Source organism: Halyomorpha halys, unplaced genomic scaffold (assembly GCF_000696795.3).
Source record: "Halyomorpha halys isolate HHAL.00 unplaced genomic scaffold, Hhal_1.1 Scaffold396.1, whole genome shotgun sequence".
Classification (NCBI taxonomy): Eukaryota; Metazoa; Arthropoda; class Insecta; order Hemiptera; family Pentatomidae; genus Halyomorpha; species Halyomorpha halys.
The window spans coordinates 986,759-1,010,087 of record NW_027111420.1 but is presented as its reverse complement, the minus strand read 5'-3'; the positions used below and the strand labels follow the sequence as shown (position 1 = coordinate 1,010,087).

Sequence of the window (23,329 nt, the reverse complement as noted above, 5' to 3'; positions counted from 1 at the left end):
TTAAAGACCGTCACCGTATTATCAGCTTCTTAACATAAGATACTAAATACTACAATAAGATATGATACTAAATGTAACAAAATGTTTTATTAGTTCACTTTAAATCCTTCTCATAGAACGAATATCTTTGAACAGCGATATTAATAGATTTTTCTTGCATAAAAATTAGTTACATTTGGTACCAAATCTGCCAGTTTTCTTTCATGCATTACGTCGAATTTTGTGGGGGGATGTAGATTTAAATACTATTTAAAATATCATTTTTTAATTTCAGGAGCATCCTTGTGGAACATTTAAACAGAGTAATCCTATAAATTCAAATATTTACGCTGTTTACGGCAAAACCTACTATCAAACGAAATTTTTTAAGGAAATCAGCTTAGCTTCTCATTCAATAATTTCTTCTGTATTTTTTTTCTACAAAGGTTTAAAAATATGTATTTATATAAATTGAAATTTAAGATTACGTAGAAAATGGATTAAGCTCCCCATACGTGAATTCAGATGGCGTTGGTATTATTCCTGCTGGTTTTGTTGCATGTCTAATCTTGGGTCGCCGGTATAGTGTGTTTCGTTTTTAAAGTGTTATTTAGCATTTCGAAAATGGCTAACGTTTCGTATCAAATAGCAAATTTATTGGAGAAGGTATCTTTAAATATATATTTTTCAAAAAACAATAATTTCACTTAATGTTTCATTTTATAGGTTATTATTCAGTGTATTTGTACATGTAGTTCAACACAATTTTTGTTAATATTATTAGATGACATCTAGTGACAAGGATTTTCGGTTTATGGCTACTAATGATCTGATGTCTGAGCTTCAGAAAGATAGTATCAAACTGGATGATGATTCAGAAAGAAAAGTTGTGAGGATGTTATTAAAACTACTTGAAGATAAAAATGGTGAAGTACAGAATCTTGCAGTAAAATGGTAGGTAATTAATTAATAGTTGGTCAATACATTAGACTTGTTTCTTACTATTATAGTTTTTTAGTCTTGGACCATTGGTCAACAAAGTAAAAGAATACCAGGTGGAAACTATTGTTGACTCACTTTGCAGTAACATGGTATCTGATAAAGAGCAGCTCCGAGACATATCTAGTATTGGTTTAAAAACAGTCATTAGTGAGCTTCCATTAGCATCTACAGGTTTAGCTGCTAATGTCTGTAAGCGAATCACTGGCAAATTAAGCTCAGCAATCGAGAAGGTTTTGTAATTTTTCAACTTAATTATTATTTTTGTTTTGTTTTTTTCATTATTTATTACCAGTAATACTTGTATTGTTTTAGCAAGAAGATGTTTCTGTACAATTAGAAGCTCTTGATATTTTGGCAGATTTACTGTCAAGATTTGGCGGTTTGTTGGTGTCATTCCACCCCACAATTTTGAATGCTTTGCTACCCCAACTTTCATCCCCAAGACAGGCAGTCAGAAAAAGGTTCTTATCAGTTCAACCACTATCATATAAATTTTGTGTAATTTATTAGTTTATGTTTTTTCTTAGTTCATGTCAATGTTTTGATTTGACTTGTGTTTTAATTTGCTTTTGAGTAATGCATGTTTAAAATTTGAGCAAAGCTTATGATTTGGTTATAACTAATTGTTATTCTCAAAACTTCCTTAATTTATGTTTCATATTTACTGGTTTAAATTTATATATCTATTTTCTAATTTTGAAACATTTTTATTTGATGGATTATAGTTAATGACTTGTGGTGATCAAGTAAAATCTGTTGGTTACATTCTGATTGAAATTTTATATCAGTTGCTCTTATGATTACTACGTTTTCCCCACGCTATTGAATGCTCATATTTTGTTTTGATCAATTTATTCTTCAGATTAATTATTATCAATCAATGCTATTACTGTTTTTAATTAAGTTGTGAAGTGCTATTAGTACTTTTTAATCGTTGAGAATATAAATAAGTTGACAATCCAGATAAATATAGAAGTTCATAAGGTATTGAATAACCTTATGAATTTATAAATTTTGTTAGAACTCTTGTGATTTAACAAAATGTCTGCTATTATAATATATTTTATAGTTATATTTATTCATGATACACTCATTTTTTAAATTTGTTATATGATTACTACAATCTTTGTTTTACAGGACAATAGTTGCATTGAGCCATTTGGTTATGTCTTGTAATCAAAATTTGTATAAGAAATTGATCGAAGTACTTCTTGATGGACTTACTAGGGATTCTAATTCTTCAACAGTCAGAACTTACATCCAGTGTATAGCAGCCATATGGTAATAACCTATTAACTAATTTTATTACTTTTTCATGCTATTTTCAATTTATTTAGCACTTATTAATTAGGCAATTTATACCTCATTCTGAACATGGAATGTTTATTGCTTCATTGTTGACTAGGTTCAGAAGAGTTTGTTTATGAAATCCACAGAAAATATTATGTACCTATTGTCAAATTAATCAGTTTTGACAACAGTGGATGCTCCTTAGGGTCAGGCAAATGACTAGATCTAAAAATGGCCTGATATTTTGATTTATAAAGGTTTAAAAAAAATTATATTAATTTGGTAGTACTGAAATAACGAAGTGATGACAATGACAATGGACTGAAAAAAAGCTTTAGTGTTTAAAAAAAATTATGTACGAAATTTATTTAAGGTGAATGTAAATTTGTTAAAATTTAAAGGCAAAATTATTTCACCAATTCCAATCAACATGTAGAACATTTTGTTTGTTGATTTGAATTATAATTTCACTAATTTTTTTATGTTATGTTTAATAGAATTTATAAAGAAATTATATTCGCATCTTGCAAAATGATGATTGACTCTTGATATATCTACAATGATGTATTGTTTTTTGTTTTTTTAATTTAAAAAAGTATTGAAAATTTTTTTAGAGTTAAGAATTATCACAGCTTAAGCTGTAATATATTATTAGACATTATAAATGAAGGAGTAATTGACATTTTAGATTCACTAGGAATGGCTGTGTTGTTTTCTGAACTCAAATAAATGGTCTTTTCTATTATTTGCTTCAATCTCATACATAGATTTCTCCATTATTTTACAAAGTTAGATTTGCACTTCAGCCCTAATATTTTTGAGCTATTGTCAGAGCAACTTTCTTTTATCATCATAATGTATGAATTTAACAATAAAAAAATTATCCTTGTTACTTGAATTAAATAAACTAATTTTATCTGTTCAATGATGTTGAAGTTCTTGTAAGTATTGAAGTTTTTATGGTTTCCTTTGAAGAAGATTATGAAAATAATAAAAAAGTTAGTTTAGAAGTAAAATTGGTATTACCTAAGAATAGTAAATTTCATGGTAAATGTAGTATTCTGACCCTTATGCCAAGAATGGCTGATCAGCCATTATATTATCTCAGTAACAAAATCTCATAATGTTTAACTTGTTCTTAGAAACATGGATTTTTTTTTATTCAGATTACAATAGACTTCATTGTTGTCTGTCCGATCTCGATCTCGATTGCCAGGGTCTTTTTCCCTTTATTTCTTTGATGATCAGTAATCCTGTTTTATTTTTTGATTTGTTTATGAGACTATATATATATATATATATATATATATATATATATGTCCCATTTACAAATTAATATAATTTTGTTTTTTTATTTTTAACTGAAATATTTGTTAAAAAATGTATGCAAATTGCTGTAAACAGTAATGGAATAAAAATTGTATTGAATAAAATAAATAAATTACTTAAAGTGGAAATGACAAAGACTGAATTCAATTGTTATGATAAAAAAAAAAGTGGATTTTCAACAATTTCATTACAATTTGGAGGTAATATGCCGGTTTATCTCAATGACACATCAAATTTTTACTCAAATCAAACTTTTCCCTAAAAAATTAAATAACTTTTATTATGCTCTTCCTTATAGATTCTACTAGTGTCGTCTGTTTGAAGAGAAAATTATACAAAAGCCAATACATTTTTTTCATTGAGTGATACATATTTTAATAATTTTTGCAAAAAAAAATAAAATTATATTTTATGGAATCTAACCAGGTGAATATGAATATTTTAAGAGTAAGTATTGATTATTATTTGTTTTGATAGTCGGCAGGCTGGTCATAGATTTGGAGAACATCTTGACAGGGTAATGGCTCTTATAGTTAGCTATAGTTCTCGAGAGGATGATGAACTGAGAGAATTCTGTCTCCAAGCTGCCCAAGCTTTTGTTCATAAATGTCCAAAAGAAATTACACCACATATAAATACTGTAAGAAAATTTGTTTTATTTATTTTTTTGTCATGATTTTATAATAACTGCATCTTCATTTTCATGTTTCAGATTATTGGATAGTGTAATGTATTATTTAGTTTAATCTCATCCTTTGTTTATTTGTTCAAAATTCCAATTATAATTTTTATGATTGATGGATGAGTTTCAGTTGTATTTTATTTTGATAGTTATGTCAGTAGCAGGGTAATTGTAAGATTGTAGGCCATTGTCATGTCTTTTCTCAAGGTTTCTTTTAGTAATTTTGGCCATTATTGTATGTAAAAACCTTACTCTTAGTCTTAAAAAAATTTTCTCTTGGTACTTTTAGTCATTTAAAAGTTTGAATCTTGAAAATTTTATTACTGTAACTGTCTCAATTATTTTATCATAAATTTTATGTATATCCCATTCTTTTTCATTCCTTGTAAAGTGAACTATAATTTGTCTGTGTTTATCGTATACATTATATTTTCTGTTTTAAGAAAAAAAGACATATTCTTATTTATGTAGCCATGTCCCAAGGAACTTGTTGGGAATAAGTTACAAAGGGAATTATGAGAAAACTAGTAGTTTTAATTTATAATGTTCCTGGTTTGGTTGTACCCTGTTCCTCTAGACTAACCATAAACCGAATTGAGACTTTCCATGAGATAATTGAAGATCGAACTTGTGCGCCCTGTTAAAGACGTGTTTCAAGTGTTTGGCATGGTCATGACTTTGAGTAGTCTTACATCAGAGTCTACTAGTGTGCCCGTGTCTTTCCTTGTGTTTATATTTGCTTCTAATTTGGTTACCTCCCTTGATGAAATTCTCCAGATCTCTGATTACTCTGGTAAAGACTTATCACTTCATGAATAAACACTGAGTTTTTCTTCCTTATCTTTAGTAGTTCGATCTGTATTGTTTCTGTTTGGTGGATTTCGCGTGGTGGATCCCAAGCAGTGTGAGCTGATCAACCCTTTAAGTTTATTAAAATTCTTGGAATCTATTAAACTTAAGCTCTAATTAGCTCACCACTGCAATGTTTCCGTCGCTTTGGCTTGTTGCAACTCTAATTTGGCCTGCTCTATTGATGCCTTTGCCAACTGGTACTCGAGATTTTTCAACTGTTCTGCTGCTTTCCTCATAATTGATAACTATACATAAATTAGCCGCTCGCTCAGTGGAACAATTTATTGTTAACTTAAGGATTCTGAGACCGCTAAGTATCTCAGAATTCCCCTTGGATTTTGGCACCAATTACAATTAAACTGAAAGAAAATGTTTCACAGATTTATGTGAACAAATAACTATTTATTTTGAACAGGTTAATTGATAAACATCTAGCTTAACTTATCTTAATAGTAACAATGTTATTGTTTAATATTATTATTTATGGCTTACAAATAGCTAACTTATATACATTTAATTTGATTGCTCAAGGTGGTCTATGATATTAAAATTATCCAATGAAACAAGCACATAAAAAAAAAAAAATATTTTTTCTTGTAGATTCATTATGCTACTTTTCTGAGACAATTTCCAAGTGCTCTAGTTCACAACCATTTTGGATCAATTACCTGAAGGCACATTTGTAATAATATGAACATCATTTATTATGATCTCTCTTTTTTTTTTTTTATTTGCTTTCTAAAGCTTTCATCTTTCAGGTTAGGGAACTGTGCTTACAGTATCTTACATATGATCCGAATTATAACTATGATGAGGAAGAAAATTCTGGTGGAGGTATGGATCTTGATGAAGAGGAGAGTGAAGATGGTGATGAAGATTACTCAGACGATGATGATATGTCTTGGAAGGTAATTATTGATGGGTCATTGTATTCATGATTAAAAGTTTCTATGGAACATTATTAGAAAAAAATATTTATTACACTGCTTTCTCATAATACCTCCTAAGTGACACTAATACATCATCAAACTGCATTAGTGATGAACCTAGAGATCACACATACATCTTGCTTCAGCTCGTATCAAATAAACTCATTTTTAATATTCTTCAATTGTTTTTCCATTTCAATGTTCCAATTTTAATTAATATGTAAAGCTGTTTGTTGAGTATTGTTAGACTTTCATTAGAAAGTAATAGAGGGTTTCCCAGACTACTGCAATAGTGGTTTAAGGGGGAAAACGAGCATATGCATGTTTTAGTAACAAACACTGTGATGAAAAATAGATTGACCTTGATCCTGACCTAATGGATTTTAAAAAAATTGTTCTCGTACTACAAAGAAACTTCGATAAAGTCAAATGATGTGAATGGACATTTTTATAAGTACCATGTTTATTCCACCTAACTTCTAGTTGGAATTTTCAATTCAAAACAGTTGGATTGTATTCTTCTATTATATATATCCTTGGATTATATTTTTCATTTTATATTTTACAATCTATTGTTGACAAATGTCGGACATAGTTAGCAATGGTTTGCGATTTCTTCATTTATTAGTAGTTGTCCCAAGAAATTTCACTATATTCTTTATAATCTGAAAAAAAGATTAGTGCTTGCTAAGTGAAGGTAGTGTTAGTAATAATGTGAATATATGATATTTTTTTTAAATTGATGAATAAAACAAAGTATACTATGTCTATAGATGACAATAAAAACTCATGTTATCCAACAAAAAAAAATGAAAACTAGGTACTAGCCATAGTATATGTCCCATTCGTTTTCAAGTGTAATTCCTTGCTTAGACCAATATCCATCGTGTCAACACACTAACATTTTCATTTGGAATGAGAGGGCTTGTGCTCTTCAAGGGATGATAATTACTAAAATATCAATAATAAAATAAACTTACTAATTTTATTTCCAAATTTCCCAAGTTTCATTTTTCATATATTAAATGTTTCTTTAAATTTTATTTACCAATTTCCCAAGTTTTTTTTTTCACATATTAAATGTTTCTTGCATGGAAAGGAAGTTTGTTGGATAGGTTCCAATTGGTAAAAAAATAAAATAAATAAATTTAACCAACTTCACTTTTGGTTTTATTTTGTCATTATCTGTGATTTTCAAAAATGAATGCATGTTACTGTCCTGTCAGATGTAAATTATATACTGACTTCTGTACATTAGGTTACACTAAATTTATGGCTTTGCCCAAATATAGGTTAGAAGAGCCTCAGCAAAATGCCTAGAAGCGATTATTGCTACCAGACCAGAGTATGTTCCTGAATTATATAGGGTTGTGTCTCCTGCTTTAATCGCAAGGTTTAAAGGTAATTTGTGTGAATTTTATTTTTCTTTGATTTTTTTTTGCTTTGTTATTGCGATTTAATTTTTATTTATCTGTTATGGATTTATTTCAGAAAGGGAAGAAAATGTTAAGAGCGATATTTTTCATGCCTATATTACATTGTTAAAACAAACTCGCAGTAGCACAGTTGGTTCGCTGGATCCTAACTGTATGGAAGATGAAGATTCTCCTCTCTGTTTGCTGCAAAAACAGGTTTCTATGACATATTAATATCTACTGTTTAAATTTTTAGTTGATGCTATTTTATATCTCTCTGTCCTTATGCCTTTACTCTATCACATGTGCAATTCATCTTTCATAAACTCCATATTTTCTACTTGGAAAATCACTTTTGTTCAACCTAAGTAAAATTTCAATTCAAATCCTTCCATACCTAATGATTCCTGTCCTATTTCTTTCATAATTCCCAAAACCTTTATAACGTCTTGTTTAAAACCAATTTTCAAACTTCTCTGAAGAACAATCCTCTCTAATTTTCTCCAATCCGGTTTCTGCTCACCTAAAAATAACTACTATTTAACACCAAAAACTAACATTTCTTATTCTGTTAGATTTCTCCTAAGCATTCAATACATTGGATCATAACGTCCTTCTCACCAAACTATGTCCAACCATACTAAGTCTTTCTTTATTCAATGTTGCTATGCTCTGGTTCAAATCCTTTTTTTCTGATTGCTTACTGTATGTTGTGTACACCCTGGATCTAAGACAGCACCTCTCATGTGGTGTCCCTCAGGGTTCACCAGTTTCCTACTCTCTACTTGTTATCTACATTAATGACCTTCTACTCCTCCCTTCATTCCCAGTGCATGTATGCAGATGATTTCCAAATTTAACTATCCTTTATACCATCCGGCCTATCAATAGCTATAAAAAAATCTTATAGACATCTTGAATTTGATTAGTGACTGGACTGTAGAAAACAAGCTTAAACTGAATGTAGAGAAGACAATAGTAATAGGTACAGTAAAATGTATTGTAATAGGTAACAATCATCTCCTTAAACAATTGACTCATATCCCAAACCTTGTTCCTAAATAATAATTCCATCAAGCTATATCCAACTATCAAAAACCTTGGAACTACCTTTGACTTAACTCTTTTTTTGAGACCAAACCATGTCTCTGATATCTCCTGTTGTACCTTTTCCTCCTTGAAGCAACTAAATTACCTTTGCCACCTATTATCATTTGAAACCGGCAGGCTCCTGGTCATCTTGATACTCCTCCACTTCGAATTCTAACTTCTGATTTTATCTTTTCTACCTTCATAAGTATTTCTTGGCATCGTTCTTCTGACAAGATATCCAATCTTGCTGGTCCTCATACATTTCAGATTTCCTTCAGTTCAAATCCTCTATTCATTCCTGCACATCCTCAATATGCGTCCTTAGTCTTTAGATTTATTTACTCTGGCCCACCAACAGTAGCTTTTGATAGATCTTTAACTATTAGATATTAGATCCTCCTCCCTATGGAATTCCACTCCTATTTCCATTGTCGCTCCAGTACCCTTCCTACCTTCAAATCCTTGTTCTTTCATCATATTTATTCAGATTCAAAAGAATTGAAATTGATGTTCTAGTTCTCAACCAAAATTTGTAAATAGGTAGAAGATTTTTATTTTTATCATTTGTTTTTACACATACAAAAGAAATATTATTTTATCCTTTATTTTAATGTAAATCATAATAATAAATATTATAATTATATGCTAACTTATATATTTGTACTAGTACATATTATCTAGTATCTATTAATCTAATAGAACCATATATTTTCTAATTTAGTTAATTCCTAACTGAAATATGGCTTCCTTAACATTATCATTATCCTTAACAGGATTTTTTATTAGGTTTTTACTTAGTAATCAGTATATTTAGGTGTGTAGTATGTATGAACCATTATTTTTATCTATATATAAGGGGTATTCATGATGTTGTGTTAAATGTTATATGTTTTACCATGTTAAATGTTATAATTATAGGATTGTGAGCAGCCCTATTTGAAGTCATGTTAAACGTTAAATGCATAAGAGCCCCTAGCGGATTTTCTCAGCAACTTGTTTTATAAGCCTTTATGTTTATAACCTTCCTTCCAGACCCTCATGTTATTGTTTACTTCAGTTTTGATTTAAGTAATTAATTAAAACATGCCTAGAGTGAGTGAAAAGTGGAATTTGTGTGAAAGTTTAGCTTATGAGTGTCTTATTGATCTTCAAACTTGTGAAGAAGAGAATGAAGATGAGCTAATTGACAACTGTATTGAAAGTCACAACAACTAATATGGCGGCGATCTCAACTGGTCTATTGTGTGACGTCATTCTCGATTTAACTGACCAAGTAACAGACTCTCAGCCATGTTAAATGTTATTTCGTTTTACCACGGTAAAATAAGGCCATTTTTTTCGATTTAACACGAGTTTTTCCATTTAACACGCTTTAACATAGATCATGAATACCCCTATATTATATTTTTCATCTGTCGTAAATATACTATGAATTAAATGTAAACTGTTGTCTGTTCCAGGTCCCTCATTTGGTTAAGGCAATTCAAAGTCAAATGAAAGAGCGGTCAATAAAAACACGACAAGACTGCTTTGCACTCCTCAAGGAATTAGTGACAGTCCTTCCTGGGGCTTTGACAAATCACATGGAAGCACTGATACCTGGAATACAGTATAGTATGGGGTAATTAAAGCCATTCCAAAAATAATATATATAATGCTTTTATTTTCCTTAAAATATATTTTATTCTTTTATGTTACTTCTCATAACCTTAATCACCACTATTTCGATGACTTACTTCACAATGGTGCTAAGTATATTTTCACTAGCTTTATGAAAAATCCAACTAAAGATTCTCTATTTTAGGAAAAATGATTGAAAAGTTGTGATTTTCCTAAAAGAGAGAACCTTTAATTGTATTAAAATATGAAGGTGATGGTCGGGGCACTGTCACAATGGAACAAAAATTAGTAAATAACTATTATATTTGCTAGCGTTTCACCCCTCTTTGTAGAGTTTCATTGGGGCTAAAAAGATGCATAAATCAACAAAATATTTTGACATCAACAAAATCAACAAAATATTTCCTCCCTCTAAGGAGACCTGCATAATACTGCCTGAGTTTTACCAACCTCAGTCTGTTAAATAGGTATCTCCTTGGATTCAATAATTTTTACTAGAGAGATGTAGCTAGCTTGATGAACTGAAACTATAGGTTTCCCTGAATTGAAGGACTTATTGGGTGGAGAAGGGAAGAAGGAGTAGGTTTACAGCAGTAAGTGAATAATTCTCCCCATGGAAAACCCATGAAGGTTATACTATGTGTGATAGTGCCCAGGCTCTGGTTTTCCTTTGATTGGGCTGTCTGTGGCTCAAGTAGTTAAGGCATAGGTCTTTGCAACCTGGGACCTGCAGTGGGAGCAGCACTGGTTCAAATCTGGCCTGGAGAGTCGACTTTTATTTCTGGTCTCAAAAAATGAAAACTTGTTGAAGTTACTGCCATAAGTTTGATACTTGGCAAAATATTTCTTTTGAGATAAATTTTTGTTTTTTGTAATGCATTAATTTTTTTTTCCATTTAAACATTATTAATGTAATTATTTTATTTTTTATTAGGGATCGAAATTCTAGTAGCAACATGAAAATAGATACACTGAGTTTCCTTCACACTCTGCTGTGCACCCATCAAGCTGAGGTGTTTCATGCTCACATGGATGTTCTTGTTCCACCTGTAGTCGCTGCTGTTTCAGACAGTTTTTATAAAATTACTGCTGAAGCTCTCCTAGTTCTTCAACAGCTTGTTAAAGTACTCAGGCCACTTGGTTAGTTAATTAATTTATATAGGTATTTTATTAAAAATAAAATAAATATATAAAATATCAATTTACTATACATACATTAATTTGTCAATCTATTTACTTTATTAAATTAAATAAAAATAAAATCAATTTACTTACTTTTTCTTTCTTTTGGCTATTCTAAAACACTCTTTGCTAAATATTTACAAAGGAACCTTCATTATCATATATCCATATTGACTTAAAAAAAAATATTACTCTATTGCACTCAATGAGGATTTCTTTTTAACTACTTAAGATATGTTATTAGATAAATTGTATGCTATTTATTTTATCTTTTTTAATAACTGCATAATTCATATTAATATTTTTTTTTTTTATAGTTTACTGAATTATACAAATATTCTGTTATTATCATTTCTTATAATATTTTTCTTTATATAAATTTTTTGTGTTTTTACTTCTTAAAATTTGATTAGATTATCAGTCATGGTAATCATTAAATTTTAATTGAAATTTTATAGATTAATTTTGCTGTGATTTATCATTGTTGCAGTCCTATTTAGGAACAGATTTTTTATTAGGTTGTTAGTTGTAATTTAGTATTGTGTATTTGTTCTTTTTATGTTAGATTTACGAAATGAGGATTGTTTATAAGGTTGCTGACGATATTGATAATGGAAACTAATTTTTAATACTATATATTTTTTAATACTCTGAATAGAGAATCATTTCATAGGCATAATTCTTCTTCAGATATATCTCATGTGTCCCCTAGAGAAATTTATTAGGTGTCACAGGACAGGTCATTCAACTACCATTGAAAGGTTCAGCCAGTGTAATGTGGTTCTTCTTGAATTTGCCTTTTTGAATTTTGGATAAATAAATTGACAATTATCTATTAAAATAACTGTTAAATTTATATATAACGGTATTATGGCTCTTATTATATTATTTTATGTCCAGATCCAGTTTCAGAAAATCGAAAAGTTGATTTTCCAATATTCCTATCTTCTTAAAATGACTACTTTAATTCTAAGTGTTATGTTTTCACTGCATAACTTATCTCAGTCTCTGCCTTGATTTTTTTTTCTTCTTTTGTTTGTATAACACATTACAAGGTGTCAAGTGAAATGTCAATTTGTTTACTTCTTAACTAAATAAAGGTTCTGGAAACAAATGGGTTAATAGGTATTAAAGTATGCTAATCTAGAGTTTACTTCCGATTTTTCATTAATGAATTAAAAAAATTTCTCTTGAAAATTTCTTTAGTATGTGACTGATTTATTAAATTATATCTGGTATTCTGATTAATTTAATTATTGGCCGACTTGTCGTTAATAGTTATTGATGAGCTCTGAATACCTTTAACCATTGTGTGGGGTACATTGATATACAAATATTGATTCGTAATTACTTCTTATGATAACCTAGTTAATGATTACCTAACAAAGAAAATTTATTAATAATTTATGGTACTAATTCTTTAAAGAAAATTATATAGGTTTGTAATTGACATAATTTTGTTTTCTAAATGATACCTTATTTTGAAAAAATATAGTTACTATTAAAATTTTATTGAACTTTGGAACTTTATTCTGTTGTTTTAGTCTAATTATAATGTGCTACAGGGGTATGAAAAAGGTGAAAATTAATTTGTAAAAGGTTGTGTTTGATTTTGAAATTCCAGAAATAATTTATCTTAGTTGATGATATTTTTTATGTTTCCGTTTAATTAAGTAATTATTCAACGAACCTTTCAAGGTTTCTAACGTTGTGTTCTTCTACCTTTATGACCAACCCAAAGAGTTGCTAAACCTTGATTGCTAATATGAGGGTTCTTGTAGAGTTCTACTAGCTGCATTCGGCAGTCAATGCATTGCAATATGAAGATAATTATCATGTTCCACTAGTATTATAACAGTATGTAATTTACTTGTAAAAACGAAGTATTATAAGAAAATTGTAAATAAGTTAAGTAATATGATTGCTGGAAGAGATTTTTCTTCTTTTTTTATTTCTTTCTCATTTCCATTTATTGTATGGTAAGATAATTGTACAGTTTCAAGTATTAACATTTAGTTTAGTTGCATTAAATCATGGTGTATTGTATTTTGGTGTACTTCCAGATTCTCCCAGTAATTTCAACTTCGCACCATATACCTCGGAAATGTACGAGTGCACCCTAACTAGACTGAGGGCTGCTGACTTAGATCAGGAGGTGAAGGAAAGAGCTATCTCCTGTATGGGCCAGATCATTTGCTCTCTTGGTGATTACCTGCAAGGGGAACTGCCAACATGCTTACCTATCTTTCTGGACAGGTTACGAAATGAAATTACTCGCCTTACCACTGTCAAAGCATTGACTAAGGTTGCCGCATCTCCGCTGAGGATAGATCTTCGGCCAATACTAGTCAGTATTAAAAAATAATGTTTCTCCTTCTTATGCCCATAACTATTCTTATAGTACTACTGAAAATATTTGTTCACCTTGTGATCTCATATTCCTTTTTAAATTTCCATTCTCTTTATTACTTAATTTTATATATTTAAATTATCAATTTTATTATTTAACACATTTACTCCCGACTACGAGATAACTTGATGTGTTCTCCTCATGGTGTCAATTATGAGTTATCTTGTAGTTTCTTTTAATTTGCCATGGCACTATAAATTTAAGTTTTATAATGTTATCTATACTAACATTATTAACATTAGGATATTACAATATATATATTGTATTTGTTATTTATTTATTTAAAAAGCTTCTAGATATAAGGATGTTTTGTGTTTCAGACTGAAGGTGTTCCTATTTTGGGTACTTTTTTGCGTAAAAACCAGAGGGCACTGAAATTGAGCACACTTGCTCTTTTGGACACTCTTGTCAATAATTACAGTCCTTCTTTGAGTCTTACATTGCTTGAAAAGGTTTGGATTTAGTTCTTTATTATTTCTTATAACTATATTTAATATATTTATTATTATTTTTGTTTCTTATCAACTTAAAAATTATTTCATATTTTTACAGGTAAAAATAGAACTTCCTCCATTGTTAAGCGAATCTGATTTGCATATAGCTCAGCTAACTCTAGTTTTACTGACATCTATCGCTAAATTGCAACCACAAGCATTGTCTGACCTTAGTAGACCTTTCATTTTACCAGAAATACTCACCCTGGCTAAATCTCCTCTCCTGCAAGGTAATTAGTGATGTTTATGATTATTATATTATTATGAGAATTATGTTTATGATTGTTTTTAATCATCCTCTAAAAGAATCAATAATTGTTTTCTTCTTTTAATGTTAATTACATTTATTCTTTATGTATCCAGACCCTGTATTTTAAAGAGAATTATTAAAACTTCAATTTAATTTTAATTGCTCACTACCAAAGATAGGAAAGCTTTGTATTCATGCAGAAAACAAAAAACAATGTTTGAATAAAAAAATTCACTTATATTTTATATTTTTTACATCAAAGAAGAATTTTTTTTCCATGTCTGTCTTTAGTCCATTTTGTTTCAAATAATTCATTTAACCGATGTTAATCAAATTTTCTGGGATGGTTTGAGTTGGTTCCTAGTTCGACCCATGTCGATTTTATCAGATTCTGTCTACTACTTTTAGTTTTACGTGTATTTGGCCCATCTATCTTTGGAAGATGAATTTTTTATTCCGACTAAATTTGGATTGAAGTTGGGAATTAGTGTAAAATATGTCTTGTATCAATTTGATGAAATTCCATTTATTTATTTATTGGATTTCTTTAGCATCTTGTCAATGGTGGGTCTTTATTCTTTCAACCCCATTTGGGTTTTTAAACTACTTTATCTGCAAAAACAGATGATCGTTCCCTTGTAGTCCATCTTTTACTCACATCTCTCTTCTTTCTTGTATTCTCTTCCATTTTAGTTCAGAGTTCAGTTTTTTCTTCAACCTTCAGTGCTGGTGTATTCAAGAGTTTTTTCCTTTTCCTCTTTTCTTTTTGCTTTTGTGTATATTTTACTTTTAGTTGTATGTGAAGTAGAATATTTGTGTTATGGTTCTTATATCTTGCTTCTGTGATTGAATTATGTCCGTTCAATATGGAAGCAATTATTATTATGGATTGATATATCAGGAAGTTCATGTTAATTCACATGTAACCTTTCATTACTCTAAATCTTATCGCTCTCAGCCAAGTATTAATGGAGTTTTACCATTAGAGATTATTAATGTTTGCTCTGGTACATTCTTTTTGGCAAAATTCTGCATTGAAAGGTGTTTAAAAGTGAATTTGAAACATTGGTATAATGTAATTTTTGTCTATTGTTATTTTATACTTATTGGGTACAGGTGGAGCTCTGTCTTCTCTGCTAGAATTTTTGGAGGCCCTCGCTAGAGCTGACCTTCCTCTTCTCGGAAACAAGGAGCTCCTGGAGATGCTCACTAGACCTGTATCTCAACACCAACCTCCTCTTCATAAGCAGGTATTATACGTGGTTATAGCTGTACTATTAGTAATGCTTCATCATGTGTGCCCAATCATATTAAGTTAACTAAAATATCTTTTCAACTACATGTCTTAGTGAATGTTCCCTACAGCAGCTTACTTTTCTTCAGTTCACATATTACTTTAGTTTACTTCTCTAATTATTACAATTTTTATTAATTGTACTGATGAGCTAAAGAGTAGTCTTAAGGTTATCCGATGAAAATAATCAAAGAATAAAATTTACAGATATTTTACTTTTAGAAACTCCATGTTTCTGTTTTAATGTTTTTCCCTTAAAAATTTATTTTATTTCAAATAATAGACAAATCTTAGTGTAAAATATGTCATACATGTACATATTAAAATATGTATTTATTAAATATGAATACATTAAAATATGTAATGTCGTATTACACCCAGTAATTAAAAAAGATTCTTATCTTACTAGATGTGAACAAGGAGTTTTGCATTTTTTGTTTTTGTTTTGATATTATTATAAAATAGGTTTTTTCAATTATTAGATGATATATAATGATGTGTATAATAACTGAATATCATATATGTTTCTTTAAAAATGTCAAGTATTGAAAGAAGAAGTGGCTTTATAAGTAATAATATGTAATTAAGTAAGTAATCAGTACCAATAGTTAATTTGTAATTTTTTATACCTAACTAATATTTATTTTATCAATATCTACTTACTTTTCCAAACAAGGGTGAATTATTTTTTTTATTTATATCTTCTTTAGGTCAGTAGATATGTTTAAGTATCCACGTATACATTTTAGTCAAAGTAGTCATTATTTCATACTTCCTCAAATATTTTTATTAAGACATGTTTTGTATGAGTATTTTTTTATCTTAACAAATTAATGGTCAATTTTATTAATCATAATTTTTCCCATCAATTCTATGTCTAGAGATATCAACATAGTGGAAATCAACATAGTGTCATCGTCATTGTAATCAGATATGCCATCAAAACACAATGGAGACATAGCAATAATTTTAAATATGTTTATTGGTCTTAACTTATTTTATTATTTTTTTTTTACTCTTTTTCAAATCAATGAAAGCTAATAAAATCTTAATTTATGTAATATTTCAGGCATTCCATTCATTAGCTAAATGTGTTGCTGCAGTTACTGTCCCCTGGGAGAATGAGGCCCTTATTGTGATTGATAAACTTTTACGAGATGTTCAAGCTCCAGTATCTGACCAACAACAAATATTTGCTCTGCTTGTTATTGGAGAAATTGGAAGGCATATGTGAGTATTGGATAGTCAATAAATTTTGAAACAAAAAAAAAATAAAATAATTCGCACATCAATGGTAATAAGAAAATGTAAATCCATCATAAATGGCTATTACAGTTCTTTTTGATATGTAGATGAAATCTATCATTTTCAGTTCTCTCCATGGCAATATATGTTCAAAAATTGTTATTTGGTTTATTTTATGATCTAATGGAAATACTCAGAGTAAATCTTAAACCAAAACATTCTACTATATCTATACCAACCGTGAAGAAGCTGATAACTCTTTACCTATTTCTTTATACTTATCAACTTCTTTATGGATGGCACGGTTACATATATGTTCAAATCTGAGTAAAGTAAAGGTTCAAATCTCAGATTTACAACAATTAATTCAAATGATGATGATTTTTATTGTATTCTTCAATTAATATAAAGTTTTAAAACTAAGGTAAAAATCTTACAATCTTACACCAATCTTACAATTGGTGTCAGAAAATTAATTTAGGCCATTCTTCATGTACTATAATTTTTGCATCTCATATGAAATCAATTTTGTGCTGTAATTTACCTTTAATGTAAAATAAATAAAATGTTATTATTTTGAAAATTACACACCTTTAATAGCTTCCATTTTAGCTCTTGATACTTGTTCTCACTGGTAAATAAACTCATAATGACGTTAAATATGAATATTCTTAATTTTTGTTTTCACTCATCTTACTGAGATATTTATTGTAAACTATTGAGGCTGTTCTCGCAGGTTCAGTATTACTCACTAGTCGTATAGATTTACTGCATAATTTCTATTGTAATAACACAACATTCTAAATTTGATTTGTTTTATACTAAAATTACCATTTAGCCCAGTGTATACTGATAGTGGTGAATAGGGTATATACAATGAGATTTTTATTTTATTTCATTTTTATTTGTTTTCTAGAGACCTTGATAGAGTTGCAAATTTGAAGGAAACAATTTTAGCTTCTTTCTTACCTCAGTCTGAAGAAGTGAAAAGTGCAGCAAGTTACACTTTAGGCTCCGTAGCAGTTGGTAATCTTCAGGCCTATCTCCCATTTGTCCTTCAGGAGATTGAGGCTCAACCTAGGAGGCAGTATTTGCTACTCCACTCTCTAAAGGAGGTTAGTTTTTTCTTAAATCCACATTTGTAATATTTTTTTTTTTCTGCTGAAACCTTTCTCACCATTTAGCTGGACTACATTCTGTTCTATGATTTTACTCTCGCTCAATTCAAAACAAAAAATCATCAGAATAAAAATTGTACATAACTTCCTCATCTTTAATTTGGTATGAAATGAATATACAAATATGTTTGCATAAGACATGGTTTTCAAGTTATAAGCTTAAAAGAGGGAGGGGGGGGGGGATGAACCATGAACAGTTGCATACCTTGTGAGATTAGAGGTATTAAAGATTTGTCAGGAAAAATTTGGAAAAATCAGGAAGTTTGCTAGACACCTTGTATTTATGCAGTTTTTAGCTGTGATATCTCTTAAAGAGCCCCTCACGTGGTCAACATTGTTGAAGATTCCTTTCACATCTATCGGGTTTTTTCCTACTAATAATATTTTAATTATTAATATATTTCTAGTAATAATATATTACTTTAGTTAATTGTAGCTTGTATACTACTGCTGATATCGCTGTCCCAGTTCAACTGTGTAACATCTCAAAAAATGGTTATTTTGAGATATGCCTGTCATCTTAGCAATAAGGATAAGATCTATAGAGTAAAACACAGAATCATACTTAAACATATGTCAGAAAATCTAAGTAAAAAGAATATTTCGATTAGATATATCTCCTTATCAGATATATCTATACATCTAGATATATCTCAAAATAACCATTTTTTGAGATGTTACACTGTTGAACTGGAACAGTGACAAGAGTATGTGGAAACCCCCTGTGTTCTTCTTTGACTCTACAGTCCATTAGTGAATTATGGCCTCCTTGATCACCCATCTCTGGTTGTTATGGTTTCTTGCAGCGACTTTTCAGTTACAAGTTCCAAGCTGGCATCTTCCATGGACACAACACTATCCTACCATCTTAGCCTTGGTCATCCTCACTATTTTGCTCCATGAAGCACCTAGGTGAGCATTAAATCTTCAGGATCACCAAGTTATTCATCCTCACCACATGGCTGGACCCTGCAGCTTTATAAAGAATATGAGAAGATATGGAATCTAAATTGACCTCTACAGGAAAAATTGATATGTGGCCTCTACCTACTAACACCTCACTATGTCTCTACCTTTCGTATTACAGAGTGGTGTTATTTATTTTATTAAGTTGTGACTTGTGACACCTCAACTCAATCCCCTAACCTTGATGCTTGAATTCAGGACCTTCAACCCCTAGCTAATTGCCTTCACCTGTGCTCGATAGCTCTCCCCATCCCTTTGCATTAGGGGTCCATCACTCGTGAGAGTTGAGTTGGAAAGGCTTACACATCCTCTATTAGTGTATTAACGTGAAACCTCATTTATATGTTTGTTGAAATGTTTTTCCATAATTTTATTGTATTAATTAATAAATTATGCTATCAATTAATTCTTTCCTTCAGATAATTTCTTGTCAAAGCGGTAGCTCACGAGGAGTGACTGAGCTAGCTGGCTATGTACCTTCAATTTGGGAGCTCCTACTGAGACATGCTGAGTGCCCGGAAGAAGGTACAAGAAACGTTGTGTCTGAATGCCTCGGGAAACTGACCCTATTAGAACCACACCAATTGCTTCCTCGGCTGCGTTCCGGCCTGGCGTCTCAGTCTCCCCTAATGAGGGCCACTGTCCTCACGGCTCTCAAGTTCACCATATCTGACCAGGTGAGCTTATCTGTTGTTTTTAGTTTTTATCATTTAGATTTATTTGATAATTTGAGCACTTAAGTATTTCTTTTTTAATTGTCCTCATTTCCAGCCATATGAAGCATGGTATCATGTTTTGTTACTATATTATTTTACAGCCTCAAGCTATCGATCCGTTGTTACGGTTGAGTATTGGCCAGTTTTTGGAAGCACTCGAAGATCCAGATCTCAATGTGAGGAGAGTGGCTCTTGTTGCTTTCAATTCAGCTGCTCACAATAAGCCTTCACTTGTCAGGGATCTTCTAGACTCAGTACTTCCCAAATTATACTTGGAGACAAATGTTCGGGTAAAGTTTTATTTTTTTATTCTATATTCATAAGTTCTACTTAATTTATTGTTTATGTATGCATAAACTAGATGTGATGATATGTATATTTATTATTAATGTACAGTTGTATTAAATTCCAGAAAGAATTAATTCGAGAAGTAGAAATGGGCCCATTCAAGCATATTGTTGATGATGGCCTAGATTTACGAAAAGCAGCTTTTGAGTGCATGTACACTCTTCTGGATTCTTGTTTAGATCGGTTAGACATTTTTGAATTTTTGAACCATTTGGAGCACGGTTTAAAGGATCACTATGACATTAAAATGTTAACTTACCTAATGGTCGCCAGGCTAGCTCAGCTAGCACCTTCTCCTGTTTTGCAAAGTGAGTTTTTTTATTTTGTGTATAAATTATGTTTTAAGGGTAAACATGTTGAAACTTGTTTTGTAGCTATCAGTTTAGTCTTGGTATGTAATATCTTATTATATATCAAATATTTCTCATTTGAATTGCACTTAATTGCTGTTATAACAATGATTTATTCTCGGGTGTGGTGTAACATTTAGTTCCCAATGAAAAATTTATGATATAATGAAACTAGTTGTCCACATTTTATGATAAAAAATTCAATTATAAATATATTTTATGCTAATGAAGTTCACCAGAACACTGCTTTATAGTCCTTATCAGGACTGAGACATCACTGGTTAAACAGAAGAGCTCGTTAATTTGGAGTTTATAATAGAACAAAAAAAAAAACTCATATCAGATGAATATTAAAATAGTCTGGTCATTTATTATATGATGAAGTTAAATACAATAATAAATAGACCAATTTAATGTAATATTAAACAAAAATTTTAAGATAAGAGAAGTCTTATCTCAGCATTATATATATTTTAATTTTTACTTTTGGTTAAATGAGGTCCTTCTATACACTTTATAATCACTGCCCGATTGGTGCATTGGAATTCCTTGGAGCATTGTGAGGCAAATACCATAGATAATATGGTCTATAATGCTGATCAGGGAAAAGAATAATGAATGTTATATTTCCTTTTACATCTTTTACAAAATTGAAATTCTTATGTTTTATTTTATTCTAGGGTTAGAAGGTTTAGTTGAACCTTTAAAAAATACTTGTACTATGAAAGTGAAAGCAAATTCTGTGAAACAAGAATATGAAAAACAGGATGAGCTTAAGAGATCCGCTATGAGGGCTGTTGCAGCTCTTCTAACTATTCCGGATGCGGGTAATTATCTATAAATTATTAAGTATGCTGTGTGATTTTGTATTTAAATTGATATTTTATTTCTTTTGTTTTTTCTCTTTATAGATAAAAATCCACACTTGAGTGAGTTTGTAACCCAAATAAAATCTACATCAGAGTTGCAGACAATCTTCGACTCAATCCAAAAAGACTCCTCCCTCCTGAATCAAGATGCGATCATGATGGACCTTAGCTGAGTTAGTCGTTGCCATTGAAATTTTCTTTGGACTGCTGCTCCTGATCTTTCGATCAGTATCAAATATTTTGGATAAATACGTGATCAACAACCAACTGCAAATATATAAACATGCACATTTAAAAAATTGTGTATATGTACAGATGGTACTCTTTTTCCAGCGGAATAGAGTACAAGTTTTGTGTCGATCTAGATATTGGGAATATTCACAATTATTTTTTTAATAAATGCCTGCTCAGGTATCGTTTCTTTGGCCTCTTGTTTATAAATGAAGGTATCAAATTGTAGAACTTTAGTGTTTTGATAGATATTCTATTGAAGAAAACAAATATAAATAAATTATTACAAAAACAATAATGACTGAGGGATTTTTTGAATTTATTTTTATTTCAAATGATTTGCGTTGCCTTCAGCTTTTAATTTAAAATGCATTTTATCTATTATATTATGTATAATAAATATCTTTCTATTTATTTTTGTGTTTTTGAAATAATGTATAAATTCGGTTATAGAATTTATGTATGTGTATATGTTAATTGGATAAATTTTTCCAATTTTTATGTTATTAAAACTGAAAACGAAACGTTTTAGGTATAAAAAATTTCAAAATTTAGTTTTTGTACATAGCCATTGTATGCTTAGTTTTCTTTAAAAATTGGTAGCTTTGACTAAAAGCCCTGTTCCATAAATATACTTAAGCATTAAAAACATTTTCTATTTTTGTTATACCTAGTATTTTTTTTTTTTATTATTATTTTGTTTTCACTTTTCAAATTTTATTTTTTCCAATGTGATCATTGTTAATATTTAAATGTGATTAAATCTTGTCTTATTCTTTTCAGCTTTAAGGGTCAATATTGATTTATGCTTTATTTAGAATTTATTTGTGCCTTATATCAGATAGATCATCACTGCCTAGAGCCTGTGTACGGAAACAGTTTTAATTATCAGTTAATAATGCATCACAATATTAAACTTGTTATACTGACCTCAACTGTGTCGAAATAGATAACACCATATAATTTATAAGATTATTTTTCGTTTATAAATTGTATATAGCAGACTCCATTCATTTTTCTCTGTTTAATTACTCCCATGATATCTCCACATTATTTTAGTTTGTATTTATTGTTCAGAAATTATATTGAATGTTGTAATAGCTATATTTTGTTCACAAAAATTTACCATTTTTATTTATAATTTTATATTTTGTTTTAACTAAAAATAGTTTTATTTCTAAGAACATATAAACAGTAGTCTCTCAGTAACTGTTGATCAGTGTAACAGTAATGTTGCTAATATCTTCAAAATTAACAAAATTAAGTTGAATTAGTTTAGAATGGTTTATTTCTGTTGCACTATTTCCAAAAGTAAAAAATAGTGAACAGACATTTTGGAAAACAGTAATAAATTTAAAATTAAAGTATAAATTTACTATGAATAAAATTTAAAGTTGATATATAAGAAAAACATTCCAAACAGCTAATTTTGAGATTAGAGTAAGATTTCTTTTAAAAAAAGATAATCTGTTACTGAAATAATTCAATCATTTTCATAAAACTATTTTTGCCATGCATACTTTCACAGTATTTTTGCTTATATCTCCTTGGTTACTGAAATTTTGAAGATGAGTAAATCATTTAATTGAGTGTGTAATTTCAGATA

The 23,329-nt window shown here is 29.7% G+C and overlaps 1 protein-coding gene across 1 annotated transcript; it reads left to right on the top strand.

Moving 5' to 3' along the window:
• Positions 1-493: 493 nt before the first annotated feature.
• Positions 494-22,422, top strand: Cand1 (Cullin-associated and neddylation-dissociated 1; the record flags this gene model as incomplete). The annotated part of the gene is given in 22 exon segments (XM_014422948.3): positions 494-645; positions 764-933; positions 998-1,211; positions 1,294-1,442; positions 2,119-2,262; positions 4,078-4,240; positions 5,893-6,042; positions 7,356-7,464; positions 7,555-7,694; positions 10,031-10,191; positions 11,125-11,330; positions 13,436-13,719; positions 14,103-14,234; positions 14,335-14,506; positions 15,643-15,776; positions 16,890-17,050; positions 17,982-18,180; positions 19,629-19,886; positions 20,027-20,215; positions 20,338-20,581; positions 21,304-21,450; positions 21,535-22,422. Coding segments are annotated over 22 exon segments (3,699 nt in total). The 5' UTR covers positions 494-603.
• Positions 22,423-23,329: the final 907 nt, after the last annotated feature.